Source organism: Peromyscus eremicus, chromosome 9, assembly GCF_949786415.1.
Source record: "Peromyscus eremicus chromosome 9, PerEre_H2_v1, whole genome shotgun sequence".
NCBI lineage: Eukaryota > Metazoa > Chordata > Mammalia > Rodentia > Cricetidae > Peromyscus > Peromyscus eremicus.
The window spans coordinates 69,568,238-69,580,551 of record NC_081425.1 but is presented as its reverse complement, the minus strand read 5'-3'; the positions used below and the strand labels follow the sequence as shown (position 1 = coordinate 69,580,551).

Sequence of the window (12,314 nt, the reverse complement as noted above, 5' to 3'; positions counted from 1 at the left end):
CTTGGTGGCGGTTCCACCACAGATGGCGGATCAGAAAGGAAAAGTTCCCTGTTCATTTCTATTAATTTGGGTTACCTCTTTTTTTCTTTTTGTTAGTCGAGCCAATAGTCAGTCGATCTTGTTTATCTTCTCAAAGAACCAGAGTCACTGATTCCTTTTTTTTTTTTGGTTTTTCGAGACAGGGTTTCTCTGTGTAGCTTTGCGCCTTTCCTGGAACTCACTTGGTAGCCCAGGCTGGCCTCGAACTCACAGAGATCCGCCTGGCTCTGCCTCCTGAGTGCTGGGATTAAAGGCGTGCGACACCACCACCCGGCTTGATTCCTTTTTTTAAATTTCATTAATTTCTGCTTTAATTTTCATTATTTATTGTCACCTACTGGGTTTGGCATTGGTTTGTTTTTGTTTTTCCAAATTCTTCCCCCCCTTTTTTGGAAATAGCCTTTTTTCCCCTTACATAATATATCCTGATTACAGTTTCTCCTCTCTCTACTCCTTCAAATTCTTCTCTACCTCCTCTTCTATTTGTACCTACTCCCTGTCTGTCATTATAAAACAAAAAGGCTTTAATGGATAATAATAAAATTAAATATAATATATTAAAATAAAATATAAGATAAACTAAAAATTAACACATTGGAGTTGGACAAGACAAACAGAAGGGAAGACCCAAGTGTAGGCATAAGAGTCAGAGATCTACTTGCTTACAGGAGTTCCATGATAATATAAAACTAGAAGCTATAGTATATACACAGAGGACCTGATGCAGACCCATTCAGGCCCTGCACACACTGCCTCACTCTTTGTGAGTTCATTTGTGCTTTGATCATGTTGACTAGGAGGACCTTGTTTTCTTGGTGTTCTCCATCCCCTCTGGCTCTTATACTCTGTCTCCTCTTCCATGGGGTTTTTTGAGCCCTGAGGGATTTGATAGAGTCATCCCATTTAAGGCTGAGTGTCCCAAGGTCTCTCACTCTGTATGATGTCTGACTGTGGGTCTCGGGATGTTCCCATCTGTAGCAGAAGGACGCTTCTTTGATGATTACTGAGCAAGACACTGATCTATGAATGTAACAGAATGTCATTAGGAGTCATTTTATCACTACATCTCTCTTCTTTTTAGGCAAGAATTATTTGGATTTATGCTAGGTCCCTGGGCTATCTAATCTTAGGTTCTTCGTCACCCAGGCAGTGTCAGATATGGGTTTCATCTTGTGGAGTGGGCCTTGTCAAATCTTGGTTACTCCCATAAGCTTTATAACACCATTAAGGACACCACTGTAAATAATGGGTTTGTGGCTGGCTTGGTGTTTATGTTTCTTTTTTTGGTAGCATTCAGAGTAACTTCCTGTGCCAAAGATGCTAGAACATAGGGGTGAAGTCTCTTTGTAGGCACCAGCTTGACTTCTCCATGTTCAATAAGTTGTGTAGGTGCTGTCTTCAGCAACGGATCCTTGCCATCAATTTGTGGGGAGCAACCTATAGTCTTGGCAATATCCTTGATTTGTTTGGGGATTCCCACTGGACTCCTTTGGCCAACAACTCAAATTAAATATAACCTAGTCATGGGACTGGAAGCTTCACTGGTGACCAGAAATGGACAGTTTGGACTGTCTCCTCAATATTTGGTGATTTCATTTAGATCTCCTTCATATGTGTATATGTTTTAGGAAGCTTCCACTGTATTGGTTTCTACACTACCTCCCAAATGGCCCTTAATTTTAGCCATCTCTTCCCATAGTCTCTCCTCTGTCTCCCTCTCCATTTCCCCTACCCACCTGATCTTCCCATTCTGGCCCCACCGTCCATCCATAACTATTCTATCTCTATTTCCTAAGGAGATCTAGTTGTACCACCTAGTCCCTTACTCTATACCTAACCTCTGTGATTGTCAGATTGTAGCTTGGTTATTTTTTTTTAACAACTACCACACTGATTTTGTAGTGGCTGTGCACATTTGCAGTTCCACCAGCAATGGAGGAGTGCTCCTCTTGCTCTACATCTTGCCAGCATGAGCTGTCACTTGTTTTATTGATCTTAGCCTTTCTGACAGATATAAAATGAAATCTCAAAGGAGTTTTGATTTGCATTTCCCTGATGGCTAAGGATGTTGAACATTTCTTTAAGTGTCTGTACCCCCATTTTAAATTGGGTTATTTGTTTTCTTGCTATCTAGTTTTTGGAGTTCTTTATATATTTTGGATGTTAGTCCTCTATCAGAAGTGCAGTTGGCAAAAATCTTTTCCCATTCTGTAGGCTGCCATTTTCCCCCTCTGCCATGCAGAAATTTCTCAATGTCCTGAGGTCCCATTTATTAATTTTTGATCTTAGTGCATGTACTAACAGTGTTCTGATCAGGAAGTCTTTTCCTGTGCCAATGATTTCAAGGCTAGTTCCCATTTTCTCTTCCATGAGGTTTAGTGTATCTGCCCTTATGATGGGGTCCTTGATCTTGGAGTTGAGTTTTGTACAGGATTTTGTACATGGATCTATTTGCATTCTTCTACATGCAGTCACTCCGTTTGATTGGCACCATTTGTTGAAGATGCTGTGCTGCACCCACCCCTGTCCCCCCTCCCCAACCGTGTTTTCTGGCTGCTTTATTAAAAATCAGGTGTCTGTAAGTGTGTGGATTCATGTCTGTATTGTGTGATATTTGATTGTATTCTGACAATAAAGCTTGCTTTGAATCAGAGGGTGGAGCTAGCTACTAGCTGACCAAAATTAACCATAGAGGTTTTGGAGGACTGAGGACAGAGGGACAGGAAGTAGTAGGGTGGGGCTTAGAGAGGATCTCAGTTCTTTTGGATGGAGGAACAGAAGAAATAGGTTACTGCTTCTCTTCCACTTCTCTGATCATTCGTGTTCTTACCCTGATATCTGACTCCTGATTTTTTATTGATAAAGAATAATTAGATAAATGCAACATGTCTGGGTCTTCAGTTTTATTTCATTGATTAACGTGTCTGTTTTTGTGCCAATATCATGCAGTTTCTATTACTTTAGCTCTGTAGTACAACTTGAAATTGGGATAGTGTATCTCCAGTAGTTCTTTTATTATTCAACTTGAAATTGGGATAGGTATCTCAAGTAGTTCTTTTGTTATTCAGGATTGTTTTAGCTATTTAGTTTCCATATAAAGTTGAAAATTGTTCTTTCAATTTCTGTGAAGAATTGTGTTGGAATTTTAATGGGAATTGTAGACTGATTTCGCTAGGATGGCCATTTTTACTATTAATCCTACCAATCCATGAGCTTCTTCTGATATTTTCTTCAGTGTCTTCAAGTTTTTGTTATACATGTCTTATTCACTTTCTCTGTTAGAATTACCCTAAGGTATTTTCTTTTCTTTTCTTTATTTGTGGGGAAAGAGGCTATTGTGAAAGGTATTGTTTCCATTGTTTCTTTCTTGGTGTGTTTGTCATTTGTATGTAAGAAGGTTACTGATTTTTGCATGTTAATTTTGTATCTGGCTATTTTACTGAAATTGTTTAGTGGCTGTAGAAGTTTCTTGGTGTAGTTTTTAGGGTTATTTATGTATGATATCATCTCATCTCCAAATATAGATATTTTTACGTCTTTCCTATTTGTAGCCCCTTGATCTCCTTCAGTTGTCCTATTGCTCAAGTTAAGACTTCAAGTACTATATTAAATAGGTGTGGAGAGAGTAGACATTCCTGATTGTAGTGGAAATGCTCTGGTTTCTCTCAGTTTAGGTTGATGTCTGTAGTCTTGCTGTAAATTGCCTCTAGTAAGTTGAGGTATGTCCCTTGTATCCCTAGTCTCTCCAGAATGTTTATCATGAAGGGGTGTTGGACTGTGTCAAAGGTCATTTCTGTATCTAATGAGATGATCATGTAGATTTGTCTTTCAGTTTGTTTATATGGTAGACTACATTTACCAAGTTATGTATGTTGAACCATTCTTCTATCTCTGGGATGAAACAACCTGATCATGGTTGGTGATCTTTTTGATATGTTATTGGATTTTGTTCACAAGTATTTTATTGAGAATTTTTGCGTATATGTTCATAAGGGAAATTGTTCTGAATTTTTTTCATTATTGGGTCTTTATGTGGTTTGGGTATCAGGGTAACTGTGGTCTCATAAAATGAATTGGGAAGTGTTCCTTTTGTTTCTATTTTGTGAAATAATTTGAGGAATATTAGCATTAACTCTTCTTTGAAAGTCTGGTAGAATTCTGTGCTAAAACCATCTGACCCTGGGATTTTTTTTTTTTTTTTGGTTGGAAGACTTAGTAACTGCTTCTAATTCACTGGGGTTTATAGTTATGTTTAAATTGCTTATTTGGTCTTAATTTAACTTTGGTAAGTGGTATGTATGGAGAAATTACCTTTTTTTTTTTTTAAAGGTTTTCCAGTTTGGTAGAGTATGGTTTTTTAAAGCATGTCCTTAGGAGTCTCTGGATTTCCTTGGTGTCTGTTGTTATGTCCCCCTTTTCATTTCTAATTTTGTTAATTTGAATCTTCTCTCTCAGTCTTCTAGTTAATTTGGATAAGGGTTTGTTTATTTTGTTGATTTTCTTAAAGAATCAACTCCATTTCATTAATTCTTTGTATTTCTTGTTGTTGTCGTTGTTTCCATTATATTGATTTCAGTCTGGGGCTTGATTGTTTCTTACCATCTATTCCTTTTGTGTGTGAGTTCTTCTTTTTGTTCTAGGGCTTTCATGTGCAATGTTTAGTTACTAGTGTGCAGTCTCTCTAATTTTTTTTTATGTAGGCAGTTTGTGTTACGAACTTGCCTCTTGGAACCATGTTCATTGTGTCCCATAAGTTTGGGTATGCTCTGCATTCATTTTTATTCAGTTCTAGAAAGACGTTAATTTCTTCCTTGACCCATTTTCCATTCAACAATGAGTTGTTCAGTTTCCATGAGTTTTTCCAGCTTTTTGTTGCTTCCATTGTTGTTGATATCTAGTTTTAATGCATGGTGTTCAATAGGATACAGGGTGTTATTTCAATTTTCTTATATCTGTTGAGACTTGCTTTGTGTCTGAGTATGTGATTATTTTTGGAGAAATTTCCATGAGGTGCCAAGAAAAAGGTATAATCTTTGTGTTTGGGTGAAATGTTCTGTAAATATCTATTAGGTCCATTTGGACTATAACGTCAGTTAGCTCCAGGATTTCTGTTTCGTTTTTATCTGGATAACCTGTTTGTTGGCGAAAGTGGGGTATTGAAGTTTCACACTGTCAGTATGTGAGAGTCAATATGTGATTTTATCTGTATTAATGCTTCTTTTATGAACTTGAGTGCCCTTGTATTTGGTGCATAGATGTTATGAATTGCAATGTCCTCTTCATGGAGTATTCCTTTGTTGAGTATGTAGTGTCCTCCTCATCTCTTCTGATTCATTATGGTTTGAAGTCTATTTTGTCAGATATTAAAATGGCTACACCAGCTTGATTCTTAGGAAAATTGCTTGGAATATCATTTTCCATTCCTTTACCCTGAGGTGTTACACATCCTTGATATTAAGGTGTGTTTGTTAGATGCAGCAGAAAGACGAATCCTGTTTTTCTATCCTGTCTGTTAGTCTGTGTCTTTTTATTGGGGGACTTGAGATCATTGATATTGAGAGATATAAATGAACAGTGTTTGTTGATTCCTGTTATTTTGTTGTTATTGTGTATGTTTCCTCTCTTTTGACTTGCTGGTCTGGTATTATTTATTCCCTGACTTTTCTTGTATGTAGTTAACCTATTTTAGGATTTCCGTTGCTGAAAAGAGACACCATGATCACAGCAACTCTTTGAAGTTTTGTTTATTTATTTTTTATGTATGAGTGCCCTGTCTGTACATATGCCTGCCCTCCAGAAGAAAGTGTCAGATCCCATTATAGATGGTTGTGAGCCACCATATGGTTGCTGGGAATTGAACTCAGGACCTTTAGGAGAGCAGTCAGTGCTCTTAACTGCTGAGCCATCTCTCCAGCTCCGACCACAGCAACTCTTATAAAGGAAAACATTTGATGGGGCTGGCTTACAGTTCAGAGGATTAGTCCATTATTGTCATGGTGGGAAACATGGAGACATGCAGGCAGACATGGTGCTGTAGAAGTAGCTGAAAGTTCTATATTTGGATGGACAGGCAGCAGGAAAAGAGTGACACTGGGCCTGACTTGAGCATCTGAAACCTCAAATCTCACCCATAGTGATACAATTCCTCCAAAAAGTCCACACCTATTTCAACAAGGCCAAACTTCCCAATAGTGCCGCTCCCTATGGGCTTATGAGGGCCATTTTCAAACCACCAAAACATCTTTAGGTTGGAGTTTATAGTTCTAGCACCTTCTGTGGGGCTGGATTTGTAGATAATTTTTTAAAATTTGGTTTCATCATGGAATATCTTATTTTCTCTATCTATTGTAATTGAAAGTTTTGCTGGATATAGTAATCTGGGCTGGCATCTGTTGTCTCTCAGAGCCTGTAGCGCATCTGTCAGGCCCTTCTAGCTTTTAGGGTCTCTACTGAAGTCAGGTGTAATTCTAAGATATCTACCTTTATATGCTACTTGGACTTTCCCCCTTGCAGCTTTTAATATTCTCTCTTTGTTCTGTGTTTAGTATTTTTATTATTAGGTGCTGAGGGGACTTTCTTTTCTGGTCCAGTCTATTTGGTTTTCTGTGTGCTTTTTGTGTCTTGATAGGCATGTCCATTTTTAGGTTAGGGAAATTTTCTTCTATGATTTTGTTGAAAATGTTTTCTGTGCTTTTGATCTGTGTTTCTTCTTCATCTACATCTATTATTCTTAGATTTCTCTTTTCATGGTGTCTCAGATTTCCTGGATGTTCTGTGTCAGAAGTTTTTTAGACTTAATATTTTCGTTGACTGAGGTATCCATTTCCTCTTGAGTGTCTTCAGTGCCTGAGAGTCTCTTTTCTATCTCTTGTTTTTTGTTGGTGAAGTTTGCTTTTGAGGTTCCTGTTCAAGTTCCTAAAATTTTCGTTTCCAGATTTTCTCAGTTTGTGTCTTCATTTGTTCTGTTTTCACTTTCAGATTTTGTACTGTTTTTTTCACTTTCTTCCACTGTTTGTGTTTTCATAGATTTCTCTGAGAGATTCATCCATTTCCTCTTTAAAGACCTCTATTATGCTCATAAAGGCTGCTTTAAGGTCTTTTTCTTATGTTTCAATTATGTCACAGTACTCAGGGTGTGCTATAGTGGGGTTGCTGGACTCTATTGGAAATATATTTTCCTGGCTGCTATTGATTGTGTTTTTATGCTGAGGTCTAGGCATCTGGGATTAGGAAGATTGTTCTAAGTTCTAATATCTGGTCTTGTCTTTGTTAGGTGGGTATTTTGTTGCTTGGCTTCTGTTGCCCTCTCTGGTTCTTAGGAGAGTATGGTGGCTGTGTGTTGTCTGTAGGAACATTTTCTGGGATCCTGATAGATGTGGACACTGGGGGTTGCAGTTAAAATGCATTTCTGGATATTGGGAGCTAACACTTAGAAATGGAGATGGATTAGGGGGAGTTGAAGGGGTTCACAGGAGGGAGAAAAGCTGTGTGTTCCACCAGGATCTGCTTAGTCCCCTAGGAATGGGGGCAAAGAGTGTTAGAGGCTCAGCAGAAGGTCTGCTATAGAGCCTGGAATGAGACTTGGGGACTGGACTTGGAGGAATGGAGAGAGAGATGAATATCTGCAGTTAGCCTACTTGCTTCCTTGGTCAGAGTGGCCTGTGGGTTCTCAGGAGTGCCTTCTTGAGTTGGGGGCTGGGACAAAGCAATGATTGGTGGGGAGGGAGGTTAAGAGAGAAAGATCTATATGGTTCACAGGAGATGGGGGAAGAAGGGGCAGGGAGGCTGCAGCTTGCGTTTTGCTGCAGAGTTGGGCATGAGGAGTATGGTGGTTTGAAAGAAAATGGCTCCCATAGGAAGTGGCACTATTAGGAGATGTGGCCTTGATGGAGGAAGTATGTCACTGTGGGGGCAGGCTTTGAGGTCTCTTTTGCTCAAGCTTCCCTCAGTGTGACAGTTAGTTCACTTCCTGTTGCCTGAGAGATGTAGGACTCTTAGTTCCACATCTTCCTGCAAGCCATGCTTCCTCATCATGATGATAATGGACTGAACCTCCAAAACTGTAAGCAGGTCACCACAATTAAATGTTTTCTTTATAAGAGTTGCCATGGTCATGGTGTCTCTTCACAGCAATAAAAATCCAAACTAAGACAAGGGGGAATTAAATTTGGAGGAGCAGTTTGGTGAAGATCTGCAGATTATGATGTGTATTGTTATACAGGTCTATGGATCATTGTAATGATTTATTAATTGTTAAAGTCACAGTTAGAAAAGAGGAAAAAGAGGTACAATTTTCATTTTTTGGATAAACTTTTTGTCTTACTAACTACAAACTTAAACTTATTTTTGTAATTTATTATTTAGCCATTATCGTAAAGATTTAAAGAGACATTAAAGGAGACATCAGAAGGGACATTATGGTGAGAGGACTCTGATGCTTGGTGGACTGCCTGTTTTCTGAGCAAAACACGGAGGGCCACCTTCATCTAGGGGGAAGGGTAGTTTCTGTCTCTTTTCAGAGTTAGATGAACTAGTGAGGAGTCCCTTGGGGGTGAACATTCACAGGACCAAGCTTGACTGAGAGACATGGCAGCATAGGTTCTGAGACTTCACCATGTGGATAGAATGACTGTCCACCTTGAAACGCTGGAGGACAAAGCAGAAACACAGCAGAAAACGGAGGAGCTAATGGGCCCAAGTCAAAGGTCCCATGAAATTTGCTCACACTTTTAGACCCTGGCATCTCAGTGAAGCTTGTTCATCTCACAAACACAGACCATGAAGTGCTCCTTTGGACTAATTATGTTGGTGCTCTGGTCTACTTCCTAGTTTTCTTTCCATGTAAAATTTCACAATGTGCTTTACCTTTGGGCATCAAGAAATATGTCATTGAAATACACACACACATGTACACACACACACTTGGTTTTTCAAGGCAAAGTTGATCTGTGTAGCCCTGGTTGTCCTGGAACTCCCTCTGTAGACCAGGTTGGCCTTGAACTCAGAGATCTGCCTGCCTCTACCTTCTGAGTTCTGTCCTGTGAGAATTCTTGAAATATTTGAGAAGACCACATTGTACTCTTTTTTCTTGATTGTTTAATCTGAAAAAAAAAACCCCACCATTTTAAGATAAAGTTTATTCCTTTAGCAAGCAACAGTCCCTCTTCACCTATTCACCTACCTGTGGTGCCCATAGGGATCCCCAGTCTGGCCTGCTAGGAACCCAGCAAGCATCCATAGTTCCTTGTCTAACATGAGGTGTTGAGGTATATATTGTACTGGGAACTGTAGACTATTGTAGAAGGGCTTGACCGATGATGACCAGGACATGAAAGGCTCACTGGATGCTTTTAGAATGCCAAGTGTGCCAACCTGGTTGGGTGATTTAGTGTTACCATCTATTTCTGTGGCATCTGTTCATCTGGAGGGGAAACTAAAAAACTGCTAGAAATGTGTTTTCCCTTCATCCCTGTTCCATCTCATTGTGTGAATCTGTGTGTCTACACAGATGAGAAAACCCAAGAAGGAAGCCTCATGAAACCCAAACACAGACTAAGCTGAACCTGGGTGTCTCCTCAGTGGCCGAGGGGTCTTCACACCTCACCCTTAGCCCTCTGGCCTCCTATCATTCTCCTCAAGGCCGACTTCACCTCCTGGTTCCTCAGAGTGTAGATGAGGGGGTTGAGGAAAGGAGTGATGGCTGTGGGGAAGAGAGCAGCTGCCCCATCCAGGACGCTGTGGCTGTCAGGTCTCAGGTAGATGAAGGCACAGGGCACATAGTACACGGTAACAATAGTCACATGGGCTCCACATGTGGAGAAGGCCCTTCGCCGCCCATCAGCTGTGCGGATTCTCAGGATGGCCCGAATGATATAGATGTAGGAGAGGAGGATCAGGGAGAAACAACTGGCAACCACCACTCCAATGTCTACAAAGGTCACCAACTCATTGACTGTGGTATCTGCACAGGCTAGCTTTAGGACTGCAGGGATGTCACAGAAGAAGTAATCTACCTGGTTGGGACCACAGTAGGGCAAACGGAAGGTTAGAATGGCCTGGATTGCTCCATGGATTGAGCCAGCCACCCAAGCCCCAGCCACCAGCAAGGTACTCAGCTTAGCAGACATGAGTACTGGGTAACGCAGAGGTTGACATATTGCCAGGTACCTGTCATAGGCCATTGTGGTGTAGAGGAAACACTGGGAGCTTCCTAAAAAGTGATAGAAATAAAGCTGAGCCACACAGCCCCCAAATGGGATGGGCTTCACACCTGGAGTGAAGTTCATCATGAGGCCGGGGACGATAATGGTAGAGATGCCCATGTCGATGATGGAGAGAGCACCAAGGAAGATGTACATGGGGCGCGCATGGAGCTGTGTGTCTGCACAGACAGTGATCAGGATGAGCAGGTTCCCCAGCTGAGTCAGGATGTAGATTAGCAAAAAGAACACAAAGAGGAAGGTCCTTAGCCTGGGAGGGTGGGGAACTCCTGTCAGGATGAACTCAGTCAAGAGTGTGTAGTTGAGTCTTTCCATCTTAGGGAGATATGTTACCTAGGGAATGGACAAGCAGGGGTTAGCATAGTGAAGGGGACTGAGGAAGGAGACTATGGGAGCCTGGGATGGTGGTGGGGAAGTTCTGTGGAGATGTGACCCACATGGAGGGCCTGTGTTCTCTGCCAGGAATGTTGTAACCAGAAGCTCCTGGGCACATAGCTGTGCTCACTCTTTCTCCTTTTGTGGTATTGGGTACTCACACATGCCAGCAATCACATTACTGCTGAACTGTATCTTTATTTTAATTTTGTTCTCTTACAGTGAACAAATGGTGGCAGTGAATCTTTATTAAAAAGCCACACACATCTAAAAACATTTAAAAGCCAGGAGTGATAGTTCATGTTTACCTTTATTTCTAGCTCTTGAATGGTAGAGGCAGGAGGATGAGGAGTTGAAGATCATCCTCAGGCACATAATGAGTCTGAGCTAGCCTGAGCTATCTGAGAAAAAAAGAAAAGAAAGCCAGCCAACGAACACAGGTAAACAGTGGCAGCTGCACTTCAGAAAGGGAACACCTTGCCGTTCCAGATGTGAGTTACAGATTCTGGCCCCTCCAGTCACTCTCCAACCTCTAAGAGCCAAGCTTGGCCTATGCTCCTGTCTGAGTTCTGTGGCACATTTCTGATTAGGCCTTCAGCACAGTTTGGCTAAGTGTGCTCAGGTGACAGCTCTGGTCTGGGTGTCACTGGTATTCTAGCTTTCTGGGGCTCCTGAATCATAGTGTTTATGTGTTTACCACTAGAAGACTTAGTCATGTCTTCCCCTGGTTACGAGTGGTAAATCATTTGGCACTATTCAAGAACTCAAGAGAATGATAAACCAAAGAAACAGTTTATCAGTTCATGGTAAGATAGCGTATTCCGATGGTTGAGATGGCGAGTCTACTTCCAAAGCACTTACTTGGTCATCATTAGAAATCAAATTAGGAACTGTATGTATATTTCTTCATTTTGAATGGGAGCAAAGAGATTTTTTTGTTTTGTGTTTTAGAGACAGGGTTTCTCTGTGTTGTAGCTTTGGCTGTCTTGGAACTCACTCTGTAGCCCAGGCTGGCCTCGAACTCACAGAGATCTGCCTGCCTCTGCCTCCTGAATTCTGTGGTTAAAGGTGTGTGCCACTATGGCCTGGCTGGGGAGCGAAGGGAATTTGACACAGCATGTTTAACCTGGGCTGTTCCAATTCCGAGGACCTTTATCTAAGGGATACTTCCACATTCGCTTCAGATGCACTGTCTTTGCCTTTAGGTAGTAGTGAGGATATATTGATGGGGTTTCATTCCATTTTCTTCCCGAGTCTGTGTCTCTCTCAGAGTAGATTGCCTTTACTCCCCTGCTACATATTTCCCTAAATTCTTACTTTTCATACCATTTTGTTGTATATATTAAGGAATGTTATTTTCTTACTCTTCTTCCTTTGCTTCCTCCGCTTCTTCTTTTCCTCCTCTTCTACCTTTTCTTGATCTTCCCCCTCCTCCTTATCCTCTTCCACTCTTCCTCCTTCTAACCCCAGCACTGAGAATTGAATCAAGGCCCTAGGGTATGGAAGGCAAGTGTCTACACTGAGCTTCTCCCCAGCTCAAATGTTCTCTAATTACTAGCCAGCAAGAGTGACTTCTTTTGCAGAAGTTCCTATTGCTAGTGGGTTGCAGTCATTCGCAGTGTGAATTGCAGCCCACCCACTCTGAGCTGGAGAGAACAGTATTTCCTCAGCCCATCCTTG

At 41.1% G+C, this 12,314-nt stretch overlaps 1 protein-coding gene across 1 annotated transcript; it reads right to left on the bottom strand.

Annotated features, from left to right (window-relative positions):
* Window positions 1–9,632: 9,632 nt before the first annotated feature.
* On the bottom strand, window positions 9,633–10,574 carry LOC131920035 (olfactory receptor 10G3). Its single transcript, XM_059274451.1, has one exon. The coding sequence runs from the start codon at window positions 10,572–10,574 to the stop codon at window positions 9,633–9,635; it is 942 nt and encodes a 313-aa protein (XP_059130434.1).
* Window positions 10,575–12,314: the final 1,740 nt, after the last annotated feature.